Below are 22,935 nucleotides of genomic sequence, written 5' to 3'. Positions count from 1 at the left end.
CGCCCAACGACTGAGCCACCCAGGCACCCCAAATTAACCTACTTTCTTAATTTTGGTGGAGGTGACTTCCAGAAAAATCACTGATGACTTTAAAACATACTTTAATTCCCTTTATGAGCCACATTAATATGAAAGGAGTGTTTGTTTGTTTGGGTTTCGTTTTTTTTCTTTTTTAAGATTTTATTTATTTATTTGACAGAGAGAGACACAGCGAGAGAGGGAACACAAGCAGGGGGAGCGGGAGAGGGAGAAGCAGGCCCCCTATCAAGCAGGGAGCCCGATGCGGGGCTTGATCCCAGGACCCTGGGATCATGACCTGAGCCGAAGGCAGATGCCTAACTGACTGAGCCACCCAGGTGCCCCTGTTTGGGGTTTTTAAAAAGATTTTATTTTTAGGTAATTTCTACCCCCAGCGTGGGGCTCAAACTCACAACCCCAAGATCAAGAGTCTCATGCTCTACTGACTGAGCCAGCCGGGTGCTCTGAAAGGAATGTTTTCCAATGTGCTGTATAATCTCTGGTGCCAAAGACATGAAATGCTGAGCATGGACAGAGAGCCCGAGGCAAGAGAATGAAAGTCTAAGATGGGTGACAAAAGGCTCAGCAGCCAACTGCTCACAGGCCACCACAGAGGCATGATGGCAGTGACCCTGTTCCAGAACCTGATGCTGGCTCTGCTGGGGGGCAGACCCCACAGGTCCACACCCAACACAGGCGGCCAGGCTCAGGGACCCTGACGACAGGGCCACAGGGGACACCTAACAGGTAGGGAGAGGGTTCCCACCTGAAACGGTGCATCACAGACCCTGAGGAGAGCAAAGACACAACACTTCTGGGGACAGCCCGGGGCTCTGAGGTCTTCCGGGAGTAACAACGTATTTTATCTGGTCCTGTCTGAGGATCAGGTTCACAAACTCCATCAGAAAAGGACGACCCCAGCCCCCACCACTGAGGTTCCCCTGCCTGCAAGTGCACCCACACCTGTGCTCTGCTCCCCGCTGAGAACACCCCAGCCCTATTCAGGCCACGCTGTCACCCACCAGCGGGCTCCAGAGAGGCCACGACGGGCACCGCCATCTTGTGCTCCGTGCCAGCCAGCCAGCCAGCCACACTCCCCGCCAAGGCGCCCCCTCCTCTGTGTTCCCTTCCACAAAAACCAGCCCCCTAAAAAGCTGTCTCTGAGCACTGTGACCCTGTTCCCTCCAGCCCTTTCACCCTCGGCCACTCTCCTTGAGCAAGGCTGTGTGTAGCCACCAGGTCACCAAATCCAAACATCTGTCTCACGCCATCTCTTGGGGCCGTCAGCAGCTCTGACGTAGCCTTGACACTTCTCCCATGTGGCCTCCAACTTCTCACTCCTCTGAACCTTCCTCACATCCCAGTCTCTGCCAGTGCCCAGAACAGACACCCCCCCACTTCTCCAGCTATGCTCACGCCCGCGGCAAGCTTGTCCGTCCCGGAGCTTTGAAGACTGTCTACATGCTACAGGCTCCCAAATGCACGCCCCGGCCCCACCCGCTTCCCAAGACGCACGGCTGCTGCACCTGCCCCTTTGGCTCTCCCCCGGGAGGAAGACCATGCGACCTGTCCACAACACTCTTCTATCCTCTCCCCCAGGCTTCTCTAGGCCAGTGCGCCGCCACTCCCCCGAGTGCTCAGCTGACTAATCTCCCTCTCTCACCCCCCAGAGCCAACGTGTCAGCACACTTGTCAGCTCTGCCCTCCGAGCATTCCTACTATCCTGCCCTGGCCTAAGCCCCTGGCTGGCCCCCCTCAGCTGCCACTCCTGCCCCCTCCAAAGAGCAGCAAGGGTGACTTGCCCCTGGTCAAAGCCTCTCATGATGCTGGCGTGCTAGAATAAAGCAGCCTCCGAGTAAGGCCCACAAAGCCTACAGGATGGGGTCCTACCTGGCCCCTCTTCTGTTCCACACACACATGGCCTTGCTGCTCCCCAAACCCTCAAACGCTTGGCACACGCACTGCTTCTGCCTCAAGAGCTTCTCTCCAAGGTCCTCGGGTGGCTCCTTCTGCCCTGCCTTCAGGAATCTGCTCCAGTCCCTCCTGCGGAAGAGCCATCCCTGCTTGCCCATCTAGAGCACACACCTGTGTCCCCTGCTCCCTCCTCTCTAGTCCATATCCTGGTTTATTACTACCGAACATTCTAGAATATATATAATGTTGGTCTCCCCCTTCAGGAATGTGAGCCCCCCAAGATTAGAGATTTTCCCCGTTCACAGCTGTTTCCTCAGAGGGAGAAGGCTGCCTGGCACACAGCAGAGACTCGGTGAGGATTTTTGAATGTTAGGTGAATAAACACTGTTCCTAGGTGAACGCACCCAATGTCAGGGTCTCAATGTCACTTGCATCTAATGATTTGCAGGCCTGTAGATGTCACTCCTCACTATGACTCCCACTTGACTACTACCTAACAGGCACCTCCAACTCAATATGCCCCCAACAGAATGGCTGCCCGTCGAGACCTCAAACCCAGGCTTGCCCCAGTGTGCCCACTGCAGCTACCTAGCTGCTACAGCCACCAGCACAAAATCTTCTTTTTTTTACCCTTGCCCCATATCTAATCCATTATCCAGCCCCGTGCTTTCCATCTCCAAATCACAGCTCCCTCCATCTCCCCGTCTCCTGATGGCCACCACCAGGAGCCAGCCTCCACGCCCGGTCCCGGGACTCCTGCAGTACCCTCCTCACTGCCCCCTCCCGCCCATCGCCAGTTGAGTCTCCACACAGAACCGGGGGTGAGCTCTAAAACGTCGCTCATGTTGCCATTCTCCTGCCTAAAGCACTTCAATAGCTTTTTGTTAAGCCTAGAATAACTCGGCCAATAGCACGTGGTGCCCCCAGCCACCAACCTCTAAGCTGGCTCAGGCCCTCCTTTCCAATCTCATTTTCTACCAGTGCACCCAACCCACTGCTCCCTGGTCACCCTGGCCCCCTCTGGCTCCCTGAACATTGCAAGCCCTGCCCAATCTGTGGCTTTGGCATCTGCTGTTTCCTGAGACCAGAATGCTCCTCCATCAGCTCTTCCCATGCTTGAGGCTTCTGCTCAAATATCACTTCTCCACAGAAGTCTTTCCAGACCATTCTAAGAGAGCGTGCCACCCCCACCCGAAGGCTTTACCCTGACTGCCTGCTCCACAGCACGCACTGCAGGCTACACAGGGATCCTGCGTGAGGGCAGATACCTGTCCCTTGCTCACCGCTGTCCACCGCGCACTGCCGCCCCTCAAGAACACCAAACACCTGTGGAATGACACACTGCTTGCAGGGGGCAGACTCGCCAGACACCCTCTCTGAACCACAGACTCACAGCACACCACAGAAAAACAAGCCTTTAAGACCCAGGGGTGAACAACTTTTCCATTTATTCTGTGTTATCCCCACTCCTCTAGGGCTCAGTGAAATAGACCTCCCGGGGAGAAAGGGGACACGTTTGTGTGCGTCCGCACCCTGGAACAGTGCCCGGCACAGGCCAAAGGACCGCCTACACGTGTGCACCTGGAGGGGCTCGTGGAAACTCGCTGAGGTCCCCACACCGGAGGTTGGAGGACCGGGTTTTAGGAGGACTACTGGCTGATCCGTGTGAAAAGTAACTGGTTTCCACATCTCTCTCTCTACCCTCCACTACCCCTCCTAGAAGAGTGCCGGAAGACACTGATGACAAGTCAGGACAAAACATCAGGCAGAAGAGGGGACACCGGCAGAGGGAAAAGCAAGATGAAGATGTGCGAAACCCCGAAGCCGGGGCTACAAATTCTACTGCGTTTTCTGGGGGCCAGTAGGGAGACCACTGCTATACAAAGGCTAAATTGTCGATGGAATTGAGGGGGTATTCAGAACAGAAAACAGAAGCCAAAGGGAGGCATGACCAGGTCTTTTAGTAGCGAAGGGCTGCCACCCTCCGCCCATCTGAGCTCCCCTTCTCCGCGCCATCCATCACCCGCCCAGCTGTCACCACCAGCCTCCGTGGGCCCTCCCCTCATGGGAGCAGCCAGTCCATGTTTCACTGTCAGCCCGCTCCCCACCCTCCCCACCCACCTGCCACCCAGCCCCCCTGATCCTCTGTAGGCAATGGCGCCCTTTTACCAGGAACTTCTCCAGACCCTGCTGCCCAGCCCACAAGCTGCTGGCCCCATCGTCTTCTTGCCCCCACCCAGCTCTCTGCCCCTCTCTTCTCAGGGTGGGGGGCCCCACCACTCTACCTAGCCCCTCCTCACTGACCCCACACCCACGTAAACCAGGCCCCAGGGCTCCACAAGTGTGTTTCTGGCAGGGAGGTCACCATGTGTTCCCGCTGCCTCTTCCCACGTGGCTGGCAGGCAACTGGACTTGACCCCTTCTCTCGCTGTCCTCCCAGGTGGTAGGTAAATGGCAGGGGGAGAGGGGAGGGAGGCAATCTCTCAGCCTAGAAGCCACCTTCCCCAGTCCTCTTGGCCAGTTCCACTCCTCCCTCGCCCACTCCTTCAGGGAGTCTGCCTTCTCCTCTAGGCTGGGTAGAAGCTTCACAGGACCCCACACATTGCTCCATAGCAGGTAACATAACTATTATAGCAACTTTTCTGCTGAGTTTGTTAAGTTTCCATGATGGTGGGCTCACAGCTACTTTGTCTGCCAGTTATCCCCAAGCCTGGCACAGCCCACACAGTGCAGAGGGGCTCCGGCCCTTCACCAGGGCTGCGGTGGAGGGGCGCCCGCACAGGGGTGGACCCAAGGCAGACTACATCGGAGATTCCCCCAGGTCCTGGCACTCAAGGCAGGGAGGCCACACCTGCAGGTTCTTGCAGCAGATCAAGAGGGACACACTCTTTCTGTCTGATGCTGGGATGAGGTGTCCTGGGCAGGTTAGGGGCCCACCGGGAACCCCAGGGGGCACTTGTGACGCTGTGACGCTTACCTTTTCCTTGGTTGTGTTCCAATCTGCTTGACAGACTTTTCTTCCGTGTAAAAAAGCAGGCTTCTTTGTAGTGTAGACACGAGCAGTACTTTCTGGCTATAATCGAGCTGCACGATTGAAGATGGCTCTTCCAACACCAAATGGGAATTACACACACCCTGTGAGAGAGTCCAGTTAAACCGAACTCAGTGTGGAGTTAAAGTAACCCAACTTCCTCTATGACTGGGAAGCATCCTTTTGTTACTTGTATTTGGGTCAAAATTAAAAATGTATGTTGTTAATTCTCATCAGATTCAATGTCAACCCACTGTGATGAAATTATTTGGAAAAGTTCTTACTAATGAGAAAACAACATTAACACCTATCTCAGGCTATATCAAGTTTGGTAAGAAACATTTAAAAATTCTGTATAATTTCTTATAAAATGTTCTCAGCAGATAGTTCAAAGAAGAGTCCATAAAGATCTAAGTGGGAATATGTTACACCAGGAGTATAATTTATTCTAGTAGAACACAACGGGACTTCCTATACAATTATTGTGGCAACTATCACCTAAGGTCACATTACACACTTCCCCGACAAAGAATTCAAAGCAATTTTGGGGACATTATATCCTTGCCAACTGAAAAGGTCAGAAAAAACAGAACTGAAATAATATTAAATATATTGAAGACCAAAGGTAAACTCTAGGAGGCATTTTACTGCTAGCACAAACCCTATTTCTTGGTGTCAAAAATCTGCTTCTACAAGTTACTCTTCTCCCAAACCAGTTTCTTCAATTGTTTAAGAAATCCTGATGCACTATCACAGACCTTTTGGGGGTAGGGGGAGAGCAGCAATCAGACTTACTGGTAAAATTTACACACAGTAAAATTTACCCTTTTTAGATACATGATTCTATGGATTTTGACAATGCATACAGTTATACAACCACCAACACAGTGAAGATAGAGAAATTCTCATTACCCCCAAACATCAAGCACTTCTAAAGCAGATTTTCCTCCCACATTTGTAGTTACGTAAACTGTAGCTTTTCAGTTTTTGACTTCGCTTATAACGAACTAAATTTATTGCATGAATTTTGCAAAAACACTCAGCCTCCCGTATCTTTTTTTTGCAAATCTCTTTGTACTTGCATTTAAAAAAAAAAAAAAACAACCCTATCAGAACCTCAATAAAGCTGGGAAATAAGTTTCCGAGGCGCCAAGGACACTGTTTTCTGCATGTGGCTTTCTCTCTGCTTCCTCAGATGCAGGCTCGGGAGCAGTGCTGTCCTGGTTAGGGTTAGTGGGCCTGAGCAGAAGGAACACCACAGGGATTCCTAATAACCTCAACACTTTCCTACACAACAGCGGTTCTCAAAGTGTGCTCTGCAGTCCTCTCCACAGGGCCTGCAAGGCCCAAGCTACTGTCATCACAATTCTCAGTTGTGTCTGCCTTTTTCACTGAGCTGACATTTGCCCTGACACAAAAGCCCTGGTGGGCAGAGCAGGGCCCTGAATGCCATTAATCAGCACCGTGCCCTCTGCCACCACTCATGGAAAAAATGTGCGTTCCACTGACTGTCCTTGATGCAAAACAATTATAATTTTATTAAATCCTGGCTCTTGGGTAGACACAGTTTTGAATTTTGTGTGATAAATTGGGGCATGCACACCCAGTCCTGCTGCTGCCCACCGAGGTACTCTGGTTCTCTCAAGGAAAAGCAATGGTTTGTGAGAGCTGGGAGCTCAACCAGCTGCTTTTTTTTTTTCACAGAATACCATTTTTACTTGACATACTATAATTATTCAAACATGGGTATTTGGCAGACATTTTCTCAGATGGAACAAAGTGACCCTGTCACTTCGATGAAAACAAGGAATCGTGTTTGTTGCTGATATTAAATTTCCAGGTTTCAAATGAGGATTAGAATTGAAAATTTGTATCGACCCTTGTGAACTTGAGCAATTCCCAGTAGCTAAAGACTTTTCTGATTGGAATGATGGTGATATTAACAAAGATGTGTTCTTTGATATTATATAATTAAATGTGTCAACACTGAAAAGATCTGCATCACTCAGTAGATCAGTATTTTCCAAGTGACCAACACATGATATTACAAAGAGCCATTCAAAGTGCAAGAGAGACCACTGGATTTTACTGTAAGAGTACAAAAATCCATCCATATGGTTTTAGCTTCCCAGTTACAACTGACCTTTAAAGAAACCACCATCCGTCAGTTGGGGGATAAGATGAATGAAGAATATCCACAATTCTCTAAAGAGGCTATTACAATGCTTGTCCGGTTTCCAACTACAGGTCCGTGGAGGCCAGATTTTTCTTTATATACTCCAACCAAAACAACGTATTTGCGACAGTTTATGCAGAATGTAGCTGTCCTCCCATCAAGCCAGCCATTAAAGAGATTTGCAAAAATGTAAAGCAGTGTCTTTCTTTTCACTTGTTTTGAAAATATTTTTCATAAAAATGTTATTTCTAGTAATAATAGGCTTATTTCAAAATAAAATTAATATTTTTAAATTTCTCAGTTTTAATTTCTAACATGGTACACTTAGTAGCTATAACCCATACAAACAGAAGCTCTTTGGGATCCTCCTTTTAAGAGTGTAGAGGGGTCCTGAGACCAAAAACTTTGAGAAGTACCGCTGGAGAGAACTTGTAATAGGTCAGTCGTGGATCGGAGGGACTAAAAGCCACTTGGCTAGTAATTGCTGAATTCCTACTATGCACGAGGAATGAAGGCTATACATAAGAAAATGAAAGGCTCGTGCCACCAAGGTGTTCAGTCTAGCTGGGCAGACATTTGACCCAGCAAAGCACAGGCCTGCACAGAGCCACACGTGCGATGGAAAAGGTGCGGGCTTTGGAGCAGAGCCTGTTTGAAGCTGGGTTCTGCCAGGTGTTCGCTGTGACCCCGGGCTAGTGACGGGGTCACTGAGCCTTGGGTTTTTTATCTACTGATGGGGGAAGAGCACACGTAGCTCAGGGCGCTGTTGTGAGGATTAAACAAAGCAACAAACACGAAGGTGGCGGCTGGGCACCGGGCTGCCACCAAACCTCCTCTTCCTTGGCCCACTCCCTCCCACGCGAGAGGCAAGGTTTAGCTGGGGCGAGCTCTGTGCCCCCTGAAAGCACTGACCTCTGCCAACAGTTATGATTATGAAAGGCTTCGCATGGTTCCTACAAACCCTTCAAGGAGGGAGGAGTGACAATGGCTTCTGCTCGAAGGAGCAGTGGGAGACAACAGGAGAATGAACACTGTGAAGGAAGGGGCCAGTGCAAACAAAGGCCAACCCTTTAGTCACAGAAGCAGAAGCTTAGAAAACGTCAGAGAAGTCCTTGAGGGAAAAAGTTACCGACAATAATGAGATTATAAAGGGACAATGATTGAGAACACAAACTGACTGACTAAAATGTAATTGTGGGTATAATTTCTCCAAATATAAGAAGGCCAAAAATATTTCTGGAAATAACCTTACCTGGTCTAGATCCAGAGAAGAATAGACAATTTTCCCTTTGTCATCTCCAGAGAACAATTTCATTCCATTGGGGCTCCAAGCCAGGGCTGTTATGCTATTTTTGTGAATACCGGTGACATCAAATCTCCGAAGCTGGGAATAACCGGTAAACATGAGCGCAAGGAGAGAAAGGAACAGACACTGTGAGACGGGGCTCTGTGGGCACGGGGGTACACAGGCCTTCCTAATCGTGGAGGAGCTGGTTTTCCCAACCTTGTTTTCCAGGCAAAACCCTGTTCAAGGTTCCCTCTGGCTATTTCTCTTTAAAACTGACAGAGGGCAGCCAGAGAATGTTAGGCACAATCTAAATTACCCAAACGTGCTTTCTGCCAAGTGTCCTACCAAGAACCAAAATGTTATCCGATTATTAAGAGCATAGGATGAAGTATTTCTAAGCATGTATTTTCCAGGCAGATGAGGATTTCTCATTTGAAGATCCACGAGGAATTTGCCAAGAAGTTAAGAAATGCCAAAGTGACTAGTACTTACTTGTTTATTTCTCCCTGGCAGCGAGGATACAAGCTGAAAGACAGCAACCCTCCCGGAGGCGGTGCCCACAGCCACAAGGTCATCGAAGCAGCTCAGCAGCTTTACCACCGTGATGGGTTCAGTTTTCCCCTAAAAGCAAATGTTCAAGACAACGCTAGCTTCTGGAATGTAAACATTACCCCTGGAGGCAGAAGCCGCATTAGGCTGCAGCCTCTACAAAGCCCTGGTTGAAAATGTATGCAACTCAGAAAAATAATTACATCTGTTAGAACCCTCCTGTTTTCTTCTAGGTCCTTCATCTTGAAATGACAAAATAAAAAACACATTTCTAATGAAGGAAATGCTCATCAATCAAGTGTCAATATTCTGAGCTCTTAACGAGAGCGTGCTAAGAAGCTTGGAGACGTATTTCCTGCCCAGACAGGAGTCTGGAGTAAGAAGAGCTATCCCAGACCCAAGCTCTGCTTCCTTCTCTTTTAACTCGGACAAGCCACTCAACCACTGAAGTCCATGGTCTGTCTGCCATGCAGGCTTGCCATGAGGATCAAGGAGACGATGCATCTGAAAGTGCTTTGTAAACAGATTTGTTCTTAGATCAGTAATCAAATTAAATAACACTAACTCAAGCTTCGTACACTGGTTTATTAAAAAGCACATGTACAGGGGCACCTGGGTGGCTTAGTCGGTTGGGCGTCTGCCTTTGGCTCAGGTCATGATCTCAGGGTCCTGGGATCAGCCCCTTGTCGGGCTCCCTGCTTGGTAAGGAGCCTGCTTCTCCCCCTCCCTGCCCCCTGCTCATGCTCTCTAACTCTCTCTCAAATAAAAATCTTAAAAAAAAAAAAAAAAAAAGAAAAGCACACATACAAGCATTGCACACAGATATTCAGGCTTCCAGCGCATTGAGTGAAACCATTCATTCAGAAAAATTAACACAACCATTTGACCTTGCTAAGACATATGGCAAGATCTCCAATAAACTACTTTGATCCCTACATTTTGATGCAGTAATTTAGATGGTAATCAATCTGTCAAGTGTGGAAGCATACCCTCCACATTCAGGATACTGAGTCAGCTGCTATGGTAATATACTAACCTAAAGTAGGTCGCAGTCCCTCCCTCCTAAAGCTGAGCTGTGGCAGTGAGCCACGCACATGAAAAGCCGCCTACAGCCAGTGGGGGTGGTGATGACTGCACTCACTTTCATCTGGTACTTCACAGCTTCCAGGGTATTCTCATGGGCTATAAATATATCTGGTGAGAGATTGTGATGGAGGTAAGGGATTTGGATCTTAAGCTACAGGAAGGCAAAGGGGAGCCCTGGAAGATTCCTGACTTTGCCAGTGTATCCATCAGAGGTGTTTCTGATAACCCCAATCAGGCACAGCACAGGAGGAGGAAGCGTGACCAGGGGGAGCCTTCCGCGGTAGTTCAGTCCAGAGGTACTGTGTGCCTAGTCTGGAGAAGTGGCAAAATGAATGAGCACAAAGCCAATGAAGAAAGAAGACTCTGTCAAGACCCGGTTGGCATGATGACAGCAACGAGGAAAAGGGCACAGCAACCCCCCTTTACTGAGCGTGCGTTCCCCCGCGCCAGACAATTTGTTAAGCACTTTACATGCATTACCTCCTTGATTCCTCAAACAACCGTGAGGGGATGTGCTGGGATTTCCTCATTTTCCAAAGGTGAGTGGTTTGTCTAAGGACACACAGCTAGAGGATTCACACCCAAGTATGACTCTCTCCAGGGGCCCTGCCCTGCCTTGCTGCTCTACGCACTCTGAGGGTGAATCCACAGCCCCGCAGATGGGAGGTTTGGAGCCTTGTGGAGAGGAAGGAGAATAAAAGGACTTTATCATCTGCAGTGTGGGAAACATGAGTGATGGGTCCTTGAGCAGAGTCCACTGGGGCCACTCCGAGGGAAGACGGCGACACATGTTTTAGACACAGGTTGTCTTGATATGGCAGCAGGATGTGGAAGAGAACAGCACCCTGGGAATTTGTAATTATAAAAACTGCTACCCCATCAGGCATCAAAATCCCTTACTGGAGATCTTGCCATGTCGTAAGACAAATTCAAAATGGCTGTGTGATTTTTCTGAATGAGTGGCTTCAAACTAAAAATTGTGACTCAGACGGGCTGAGAGCCTGAATATGTGTGCTGCTTGTACACATGCTTTTTAATAAACCAACATTTTGAATTAATGTTATTTAGTGTAATCATTAATAAATGTTATGGTTCTTAAGAACCAAAACATCCCAAGAATCAGATTATCAATACTTAGCTTCTGATAGAAGCAAAACATGAGGCTTCAACTGCCCACAGTATAAGTCTAGCTATTCTGGAAAACACAGCCCTCCAAACACCTAGAAATGCTGAGTAAGATGTATAAAATAACTTAAAAAAAAGATTTTATTTATTTGAGAGAGAGAGAGAACATGTGTGCGCACATGCACATGAGTGGGAGGAAGGGGGAGAGGGAGAGAGAGAATCCCAAGCAGACTCCGTGCTGAGCGCGGAGCCCATGGGTCTCGATCCCGCAACCCCAAGATCATGACCCGAGCCAAAACCAAGAGTCAGATGCTTAACCACTTAACCAAGTGAGCCACCCAGGAGCCCCCATAAAACATCCTTTATGGTGCCTGGGTGGCTCAGTTGGTTAAGCGACCACCTTCGGCTCAGGTCATGAGCCTGGAGTCCCAGGATCGAGTCCCGCATCGGGCTCCCTGCTCAGTGGGGGGTCTGCTTCTCCCTCTGACCCTCCCCTCTCTCATGCTCTTTCTCTCTCAAATAAATAAAACCTTTAAAAAATGCATAGCTGATCTCTAGAAAGTAAAAATCTACAGGGGCCAAACACAAAAAGAATATTGTCAAAGTACTGTCAAACCCTGAAGCTATGGGCCACCCTAGGACTATGTGGCCAACATCAAGAGCCTCGGTTTCCTGAGCTGAGCAGGGCTAATGAGGATGAGGCTTCAGGCCAGATGAGTGGGGGGCTGGAACTGATATCCCCTGCAAAAGCCCCTGAAGAACCCCTGAAAATCTAACCCTCAGTGAAAGTGTAAACTAGGGAAAAATCAATTTGCTGGCCACTCTGTCTTCTCTGACACTGACTGGAGTGAATAAAAAAGAAGAATGTTCCTCAAGAATCTGCCATCCCAAGCCTGTCCTGTTTAGCATCAGAGTTTGAATTTATTTTCCCTTTCCACTCCAAAGGGGCTCCATGCCAGCAGTCGATGTGAAGTGCTTCGATGTTAGCAGCAGTCCAAGGGGCCTGGCAGAGTGAGTATAAACCCCATCTGTGGGACACAGTCTTGACCCAGGTCCCTCAGCATTCACACGTATTGGGACCAGCGCAGAGCTCCCAATTAGAAACTACCATAGGGAAAAAGGCCCCATGAAGAAGAATCAACTAAAAAAAAGCAATAATAGAATTGGACAACACTTTGCTCCCACCCAAGTATTACATTTAGACTGAAGAGACCCAGAACATAAAAGAAATATGCTTAAAATTTTAAAGAAATATAAAAGGAAATTAAAACATAATAGTAAGCTACTATCAGAAATGAAAAAGAATCAAAAGAATTTAAAACCTTAGTGGTGATTAAATAGCAGATTAGTCACAGCTGAAAGAAAATTATTGAACTAGATAATAGATCTGTGCAAGAAAGAGGAAAAGATAAAAAATATGAAAGAGCAAAGTCCTGGAGGACAGATATGAAGGTCCAGACTACATCTAATTGGGATGCCTGAAGAAAAGAGAATAAATAGGAGGCAACACCTTTAGAGATAAGGGCTAGAAGTTGCCTAGAATTGAGGTAAGACCTGTGTCCTCAGGAGCACAAGCCTTAGAAAAGATTAATGGAAAGAAATATACTAAACACACTGTGTAGTGAAATAGTAAAACCTCAAAGACCATGAGATGGTATTAATATCAGACAAAAAGGCAAATGACCACATATGAGTAATTATTAAAAAATAAACTTCTCGGGCGCCTGGGTGGCTCAGTTGGTTAAGCGACTGCCTTCGGTTCGGGTTGTGATCCTGGAGTACCGGGACTGAGTCCCACATCGGGCTCCCTGCTCGGCGGGGGGTCTGCTTCTCCCTCTGACCCTCTTCCCTCTCGTGCTCTCTAGCTCTCATTCTCTCTTTCTCAAATAAATAAAATCTTTAAAAAAAAATAAAAAAAATAAAAAATAAAAAATAAACTTCTCAGGGCGCCTGGCCGGCTCAGTCAGTAGAGCACGCAACTCTGGATCTCCGGGTTGTGAGTTCGAGCCCTACACTGGGTGTAGAGATTGCTTAAAGATAAAATCTTTAACAAAACAAAACAGAACAAAACTCCTCAACGAAACAATGGAGTCCAGGAGACAATGGAAGATCATCTTCAAAATGCTAAGACAGAAAAACTATTAGCTTTGAATATATGCCTGTCTAAACAACTTAGAGACATAGAGACATTTAGACAAACAAAAAAAATCAAGAGTACAAGACACATATGTATGATGAGAAAGCGCAGACATCATGAGAAAACTATAGACCAATATCCCTCATGAATATCGATACCAAATGACCCTAATAAAATATTACTGAGTTGAATACAGAAATATTTTTAAAAAGGATACTACATCACAACAGAGTGGAGTTTACAGAAATAATGCACAGGTGAATTAATAATCAAACTCAATACATATGCCATATTAACAGAATAAAGAAGAAAATCATGTTATCTCAACAGATTCAGAAAAAGTATTTGACAAGCGGGGTGCCTGGGTGGCTCAGTCATTAAGCATCTGCCTTCGGCTCAGGTCATGGTCCCAGCGTCCTGGGATTGAGCCCCGCATCTGGCTCCCTCCTCAGCGGGGAGCCTGCTTCTCCCTCTCCCCCTGCTTGTGTTCCCTCTCTCGCTATGTCTCTCTCTGTCAAATAAAATCTTTAAAAAAAAAAAAAAAGTACTTGACAAGCTTTAATGCTCATTCATGATAAAAACTCTCAGAAAACTATGAACAGAAATACGTAGAGGGACGCCTGGGTGGCTCAGTTGGTTGGGCAACTGCCTTTGGCTCGGGTCATGATCCCAGGGTCCTGGGATCGAGCTCCACATCGGGCTCCCTGCTCCTTGGGAAGCTTGCTTCTCCCTCTCCCGCTCCCCCTGCTTGTGTTCTCTCTCTCACTGTGTCTCTCTCTGTCAAATAAATGAATATTATTTATTTTTTTGACAGAGAGAGAGAGAACACAAGCAGGGGGAACAGCAGAGGGAGAGGGAGAAGCAGACTCCCCACTGAGCAAGGAGCCCGATGCAGGGCTCGATCCCAGGACCCTGGGATCATGACCCGAGCCGAAAGCAGACGCTTAATGACTGAACCACCCAGGTGCCCCAATAAATAAAAAAATTTAAAAAAAAAAAAAAAAAAAAGAAAGGAGTAGGAATAAAAAGCATCTCTGAGGAATCTATACCTAACGAGTGTACACACTGAGGCCAAGACATCTGTTCTCACTGTGGACATTATTCTGGAGGTCCTAGAGCCAGGACAGTAAATCAAGTAAAAAACTGAAAGGCATGCACATCAGAAACAATGAGTAAAACACTTTCTTCACAGGCAGAAGTGATTACCTATGTAGAAAACCCCAAGAAATCTATAAAACAGGATACAAGTGAAATGTACATAAATCAGTTGTATTTCTATATGCCAGCAACAAAAAATCTGAAAGGAAAATAAACTGCTGTATAGTTCTTATATCATTTGTAAAGTGATATAATATTATTTGAGTGTAGATGGACAAATGTTGTAAATCCTAGAAAAACTACTGAAAAATAAAACAGATGGGCAGGCGCTTGGGTGGCTCAGTCGTTAAGCGTCTGCCTTCGGCTCAGGTCATGATCCCGGGGTCCTGGGATCGAGCCCCACACTGGGCTCCCTGCTCAGCAGGGAGCCTGCTTCTCCCTCTCCCACTCCCCCTGCTTGTGTTCCCTCTCTCGCTGTGTCTCTGTCAAATAAATAAATAAATAATCTTAAAAAGTAAAATAAAAAAAATAAAACAGATAGGGCCTAATAAGCCATAGGGGACATAAAATAGAACTACAAAAAAATAATTAGTCCGAAAGATGGTAGGAAAAGAAAAAAACAACAAGATATAAAGAATAGGTGGCATAAGCAGAAAACAATTACCAAGATGGTAGACTTAACTAATGGTTCTTAAATGAGGACAATTTTGTCCCCCACCCTGCCATGGGACATTTGATAACGTCTGGAGGTTGTTGAAACTTGGCTGGTACTATTGCCATGTAGTAGGGAGAAAGCAGGGGTGCTGCTCAACATCCTACAATACACAGGACAGCACCACCTGACCAAAATGTCAATAGTGTCAGGTTGAGGAACTGTGACTTAAACCCAACTATATTAATAATTACATTCAATATAAATGGCCTAAATTTGGTATAATAGAAGGTAGAGATTGTCAGGGTGTCTGGCTGGCTCAGTTGGTGGAGCATGCAACCCTTGATCTTGGGGTCATGAGTTCAAGCCCCACATTGGATGTAGAGCTGACTTAAAAGAAAAAGGTAGATTGTCATACTGAATAAAAAAGTAAGACCTGACCTTATGCTATTTTCAAGAAATGCACTTTGGATATAAAGGCGCAGATAAACTAAAGGTAAAATGGAAAAACATATATCATGCAAACTCTGATTGTGAGAAAATAGGAGAGGCTATATTAACACCAGACAAAGTAGAGGAGGAATATTACCAAAGATAAAAAGAGTATTTTATAGTGATAAAAGGATCTATTTAATAAGACAGAACAATCCTAAATGTATAGATACCTAAAAATAGAGCTTTAAAAATGCACGAAACACACTCTCTCTCTCTCCCCCTCTCTAAAAAAAGGTGGGGGGGCACTTGGTGGCTCAGTCAGTTAAGCACCTGACTCTTGATTTTGGCTCAGGTCATGATCTCAGAATCGTGAGACTGAGCCCCATGTCAGGCTCCGTGCTGGGTGTGGAGCCTGCTTGGGATTCTCTCACTCCCTCTTCTTCTAAAAATAATAATAACAACAATAAAAATTCATGAAATAACACAATAACCTGAATGTATTTAATACCACTGAACTATACATTTAAAAATGGAAAAATGGAAATTTTACATTCTGTATAATTTACCACAATAAAAAAAAATTTTTTTTTTAAAGATTTTATTTATTTATTTGACAGAGAGATAGAGAGCACAAGTAGGCAGAGTGGCAGGCAGAGGGAGAGGGAGAAGCAGGCTCTCTGCTGAGCAGGGAGCCGGACATGGGGCTCGATCCCAGGACCCTGGGATCATGACCTGAGCCGAAGGCAGCCGCTTAACCGACTGAGCCACCCAGGCGCCCCAAAAAAAAATTTTTTGAAGCAGAAATGGCCAGAACTGATGAGAAAGACAAATGCATAATTTCTGTCAGAGAATTCAACTCTCCTCTCACAGTAACCAACAGAAGTAGGCTACAGGAGTCCCAAGACTGGACTACACTGTTGCACTAGTTTGTGTCCACCAAAGAGCAGGATGCGATGGTAGAAGGAGGCATGTGAGGCCTTTGTTTGGGGAAACACCTGTGAGGGAAAGGGGGAGACAGCTGGAAGAGGCAGAAGAACTGTCAGCTCACAAGGCAGGTCTGCAACCCGAGATGGAGAGAGGGAAGGAAGGGCGGTTGCAAAGGCTAATCTCCAGCTGCAGTGCAGTTTAAGCAAGCCGCGGCCAAGCCAACAGGAACACCCCAAGCCAAAGTCACTTGTCAGAGGACCACCAGTTTCCTCTTTAGACTCCTTGGCAGTCAGTTTTCCCTTCATACACGAGACAAAACTACATGGAGGGGATATGTTCTTTGTAAGCTCATGGGAACTGCGAAGTCTGACAAGGCTTTCTTTATGAGCTTCTTTTGATATGTCACAGCTTAACCTTTAGTAGAAACTGCTAGCATATCAAATAGCTAACGGATACGAAATACTTAGAAATATTTAAAAAGACTCAAGTAAGATATGAATTCATTACATTCCTAAGACTTGTTTCACTTTTATCCCTCTTTTACTAACAAAGAACCACAATTTAAAGTTTAAATAATCATGTAACTGTTTAATGATCCAAAAGTTAAACAAAAACACTGCCTTTCTGGAATAAATTCCTTTACTCCATAGGACAAACTGGAGTAGGGAACATCCACTGGACTTGAAGGAAGTCCCTAGGGCCTGGGACTCTACTACTAGAGAAGATCTTAGAGAGAGACAGGGGCAGACTACCGCTAAAGGAAACAATTAGCCAGTAGAAGTCTCAGCCGTCGAGACGAAGGTACAACACAGTTCAAGCGCTAAGACAAAAGCAGTGTATGAAGTGAGGTAAGGGTCAAGTTGCGCTCTTCCCCACATACGCGTATCTAAACGTCCCACACCATTTACTAAAAAACTGTAATATCACCTGTGCAGAAACTCAAGTGTTTATGAGTTATGTATGTGTGGATTTTCTGGCTTCTCTATTCTGTTCCACTGACTTCCACATCTATCCTTGTGCTAATAACCACATTCGGCTTAATTACTGAAGGTTTATAAGTCTTGCTAACATGGTAGAGCAACTTCTCCCATCTTGTTCTTTTTCCACTAGTACCTTCACTCTTCTTGACTCATTAAATTGCAAATACAGTTTTAAATTGCCATTACCCAATCAACTGAAGCAATCCTTGCTGAGACATACACCAGTGAAACCCTATACTGTAATGCCACGGACATGCCAGAATTTAGATCATGGGATCCTAAGCGTTACTTCCATAGGGAATGACAAGGGAAGCCTGAGGCAAATGCACTTTTGGCTGATGCGGTGAGACAAAAACTCTCATTTCTGCATCACTTTAAAAAGTATACTAGGTAAAAGTCAATGAAACTTTCAAACCATTCTGAAGCATGAGTTTTCCAACTAGAAAACACTGCAGACATGTTCCCGTGCTCCGGCCGCTCCCTCTTTCCACCTGGAGTACTCTACCCCAGATGTTATCAGCATGGTGTGCTGCTCACTGTCTTAGAGTCTTCATTCAGCTGTCACCTGCTCAGTGAGCCCTTCCCTGAACTTCCTATTTAAAACTGCAACCACTCCTGCTGGCACTCCTCACCCCCCCACCTCTGGTTTGTTTTCCCCTCAGGCTTCTCCCTTCTTGTTTGTCTGTGTGTTGATGTCTCCTCCTCATCGTTCTGGCTCCCCACCAGACTCTAAGCTCCCTGAAGACAGGGACCTTGCCTGCCATTTTCTGCATTGCCTCTCCAGGACCTAAAATGCGCCTAGTACATAGTAAGCACTGGAGAAAAATTGAATGAATTCACAGAGACAGCAAGTGTGGATAAGTTGCAGAAATGAGAACTAGCATTGCTGTAGTTAGTGCAAAGGTTCTGAGGGCAAATCCATGAAATTTCCACAACTCGCTGAATGCTAAGAAGAAAGATCATGTAATTACTTTCAAAGCAGAAAATGAGAGGCTCAGGTCAAGTTATCTTTCTGGTCTATTCTTATGTGTGTCACATCATATATTTAACAAGTTTATAACATTTTTATACTTGCTACTAGCTCCTCACATTTCCTTAGTGCTTTTGGCACGAGCTAGAACTTTTGATGTCTCCATCTGCCCTCTCCCACTAACTTGTATAGAAAAAAAAAGTTTCCAAAAGCATTATTCTTGAAAACACATGACAGGCTGTATTTAGCATATATAAGGTCTGCTTTCTTCTTTAGAAACATAACTTCATTTAAAAACATGATCTTTCATCCATGCCACACCTGGGTTTATTATAGGGTAAGCTAACTTTTATCTTTATTTACCTTCCCATAAAATCTTAGATATTCCCCTAAATGAATCTAGTTGATGCATCTCTCAGTTTTCACTTGGAAATTCCAGAGATCCTGATTCTGGTTTCTATTGTCTTCTAAATCCAGACTTCTGTGGAAGCCCTGCCTTCTCTCACAGGAAGTGAGCCTAATGGTTAGGCAAGCAGCTATGTGGCCTGGAGCAGGAATCTTACCACTTCTTTATCTGAAAAACATGGCAACTGTACCAAATTACTTTAAGACCCAGCCAGCTCTGAAGACAAAAATGACAAGAACAACTTAGTTAATCCATCTCTAGGATCATGTAGCTATTGACTGACAGCCAAAGCTCAGAACAGATCTTTGTGTTGTTGTGTTTACACAAGTAATATATGAAAACATTCCTGTTAACAAAAAAATTCTACAGTATTTAAAGAAAACAAAAAGATACTTCTTCATACTCCCTCCCTTAGCTTATCCCATTCTCAGTCCCCACACAGAGTGAGAGTATCGTATCAATGGATGCTCAGGGGTACTCCTCCAGATCTTTCCCTGTATGTTTTATATGCAGACATTTAGCTTTCTTTTCACACCCTAATAATCTAACTCCAAATTTTGTGTTCTTTCCAAAACAGAATTTTTATTTTGTACTTCCTTTGTGATTTTCCACAATTATAGGTTTGTATTCTATACTAAATGGATGCTTCAAAAACACTTTTGATACTCAGGGCTGCTCAAATATGGATTTTGGTCCCAGTAAAGTACATTTTTTTCTGATCCCTCAGTAAGACAAAACCAGCTAAAATATATATACGGGATTTTTCCTGGAGTCCCCTCTTCGTTTGCTGGTTTCAAGAATTTGTACTAGATTCTCTCAAATTCTGGTCATCCCTGCAAAGGTCGTCCTAGCATATCACTAAAGCTCATAGGGCTCATCATATGATAAAGAGAAAGCTAATTCCAGGTAAAACTATAAAACAGGCAATTAGGTATAATTGTAGTTTCATTCTGGGGAACACCAAACTCTTGTTTCCTTAAGTTTTTTTGAATGTGGAGGCTGAAATTTAAAAAAAGAGTTATATTAAAAAAAAAAAGGACAATAAACTGGTGATTAATGAGACGAGACACATGTATTTTATAAAAGAGAAATGGGTTGTAATGCAACCTAGCACCTTCCCCACACAGCCCACGAGGGTCCCGGAGCTGACCCTGCCCAGGAGCAGGTTCCAGCCTACAGCATCATGTAGGAGCCCCTGTCCACCTTTCTGGCCTTAACTCACACTGCTCCATGCCCTGTTCTATATTCCAGTTCCATCCAAATATACTTTCTGGAACACACACACACACACGCACACACACACACACACACGAACACTAAACCTTAATGCCAAAGATTACCTAATAGTGAATTAAAACCTAAGGGGTTGGGGTGCCTGGGTGGCTTCTTTGGTTAAATGTCTATCTTCAGCTCAGGTCATGATTTGGGGTCTTGGGATCAAGCCCCACCTCGGGCTCCACACTCAGGGGGGAGTCTGCTTCTCCCTCTCCCTCTGCCCCTGCCTGTGCTCTCTCTCTCTCTCTCTCTCTAATAAATAAATAAAATCTTGGGGGGGGGTAGGGGCATCTGGGTGGCTCAGATGGTTAAGCGTCTGCCTTCGGCTCAGGTCATGATCCCAGGGTCCTGGGATCGAGTTCCGCGTCGGGCTCCCTGCTCCTTGGGAGCCTGCTTCTCCCTCTGCCTCTCTCTCTGAGCCTGCTTCTCCCTCTGCCTCTCTCTCTCTCTCTCTCTCTGTCTTTCATGAATAAATAAATAAAATCTTTAAAAAAAAAATCTTGGGGGGGGCGGAAAACCCTAAGGGGCTAGTAAAACTACTCTATAGTGTTAGAGGTCAAAAGAGTAGCTACCTGGGAGAGTACTGATTGGGAGCCAATACAATGGAGTCTACTGGACTGTTGAAAACGTTCTATATCTCGATCTAGGTGATTACACAAGTATATCCATACACTAATTCATCAAGTTGTATATTTGAGACTTGTATACTTTATGTAAATTGCACTTCAATTAAAAAGTGAGAAAACAAAGTAAAACAGAGAAAACCCGAAAAGTCTGCTCTAATTTGAATTTGTTGAGATGTGTTTTATGACCCAGAATATGGTCTCAGTGAATGTTCCATCTTCACTTATAAAGAACGCATCCTCAGCTGCTGTTGAGTGGAGCATTTTGTAAATGTCAATTAGACAGTGTTGGTTGATGACACCACTCAGCTCTTCTAAATCCTTGTTGATTTTCTGTCAACTCCTTCTACCACTGAAAGAGGAGTGGAAGTCTCCAACTAGAATCATGGATTTCTCTATTTCTCCTTTCAGTTATGACAGTTTTTGTATGGTATATTGTGGAGCTCTGTTGTTAAGGTGCATACACATTTAAAAACTGCTGTGTCTTCTTGGCAAACTGGCTCTTTTACCATTACGTAATGGCTCTCTTTATCCCTGGTTATTTCTTTGCTCAAAATACTATGACATTAATATAACCACCCCGACTTTCTTTTAATTAGAATTTACATGATATCTCTTTTTCCATCCTTTTAATTTTTACCTACCTCTATTGTTAAGTTTGAATTGAGTTTCTTATGGAAAACATATAGTTTGTTCATGATTTTTTTTCTCCATTCCAGTAATTTTTTTTAACTGATATTTACAGATCATTTCCATTTAATGTAATTATTGCTGTGTTTTAATTAGGTCTATCATTTTCCATTTGTTCCTTTTGTTTTTCCTTCTTCTGTTTCCCCTTTCTTTTCCTGTGAGTTGTTTGAACATTTTTTTTAAAAATTCCATTTTGTTTATAGTATTTTTTACTATACCATGTTGCACAGGGTTTTTTAGTGGTTGCTCTAGGTATTACAATTTTATGTATTTAACTTTTCAAAATCTATTTAGACTCAACATTTTACCTCTTCAGGTAGAAAACTTATCACTATATAGTCCCCTTACTCCCCCTCTTATATTACAGACAATGTTATAATTTTTGCTGTCAAATTATTTTAAAGAACTCAAGAGGAAACAGCCTATTCTATCTATCCAGATATTTACTATTACTCTTCCTTCATTACTAATGTTCCAAGTCCCCTTCTGGTATCATTTCCCTTTTGTCTATAGAACTTCTTGACACAATTATTTTGGAGCAGAACTCCTGGTAACAAATCCCCTTAGCTGAGAATATTTTTATTTCACCTTCTTTCCTGATAGATATTTTCACTAGGTAAAGAATTCTAAATTGACAAGTTTTTTCTTTCAGTAGTTTAAAAATGTTATACCACTGTCTTCTAGCCTCCGTGCTTTCTGAGGAGAAATCTGCAGTCATTCAAATCATTGTTCCCTACAAGTAATGTGTCATTTTTCTGTGGCTACTTTTAATATTTTCCTTTGTTTTTAACAATTTAATTATGATGTATCTGGGTAGGGCTTTCTTTGGTTTACCCTGTTATGGGTTTGCTGACAGATTCATAAGTCTTCCTTGTTAAATGTTTGAAGTATTTGAGAAATTTCAGATACATTAATTCATAACTATATTTTCAAAGATTAATTATGAAATGGTCTTAAATGTTCAGAGAATTTAATCAGTTAAGGCCATGAGCTATTAACCAAAGAAAAGAAATGGCCATAGTTTTTATACAAGAATATTAACAAACTCTAGAGCCAAACTGCCCAAGTTCAGACAATGGTGCTACCACTTACTGAATGCCTAACTTGGGTAAGTTACTTAGTTCTCTATGCTTCAGTTGTCTCCCTGGTAAAATGAGGATGATAAAATAGTATCTGGCTCATAGAGTTTTTGCAAGGATGAAATGAGTTAATATATGTACAGGTTTAGAATAATCCCTGGCATATAGTAAGTGCTATATGCACACTAGCCATTTTTGTTATTTTAAATTGAGTATAAAGGCTTAAGAAAAACTTTTTAAGAGAGAGAGTGCGCACATGCATCCGCGTGAGTGGGACGGAGGGGCAGAGGAGGGAGAGAGAGAATCTTAAGCAGTCTCCACGCCCAGCATGGAGCCCTATGTGGGGGCTCGAACTCACGACCCTGGAATCATGACCCAAGCCGAAGTCAGGAGTCAGACACTTAACTGACTGAGCCACCCAGGTACCCCAAGAAAAACTAACTTTTTTAAATTAAAACTTTAATAAGTTGAATATT

At 44.7% G+C, this 22,935-nt stretch overlaps 1 protein-coding gene across 5 annotated transcripts in view; it reads right to left on the bottom strand.

Annotated features, from left to right (window-relative positions):
• TECPR2 (tectonin beta-propeller repeat containing 2) overlaps positions 1-22,935 on the bottom strand; it is a 99,103-nt gene that overhangs the window by 63,156 nt on the left and 13,012 nt on the right. For all 5 annotated transcript variants that reach the window (XM_025869326.2, XM_025869329.2, XM_073895906.1 and 2 more), the window contains 3 exons: positions 8,920-9,048; positions 8,392-8,523; positions 4,910-5,067 (listed from right to left, as the gene is read on the bottom strand). In XM_025869326.2, coding sequence (XP_025725111.1) covers positions 4,910-5,067; positions 8,392-8,523; positions 8,920-9,048 — 419 coding nt within the window. The remainder of the gene's footprint in view (positions 1-4,909; positions 5,068-8,391; positions 8,524-8,919; positions 9,049-22,935) is intronic.

The sequence above is a fragment of the Callorhinus ursinus genome, unplaced genomic scaffold (assembly GCF_003265705.2).
Source record: "Callorhinus ursinus isolate GAN/ISIS: 27379988/994484 unplaced genomic scaffold, GSC_fseal_2.0 scaffold8, whole genome shotgun sequence".
In the NCBI taxonomy this organism is placed as follows: domain Eukaryota; kingdom Metazoa; phylum Chordata; class Mammalia; order Carnivora; family Otariidae; genus Callorhinus; species Callorhinus ursinus.
The sequence above is the reverse complement of the archived record's forward strand: the minus strand, read 5'-3'. Positions and strand labels throughout refer to the sequence as shown.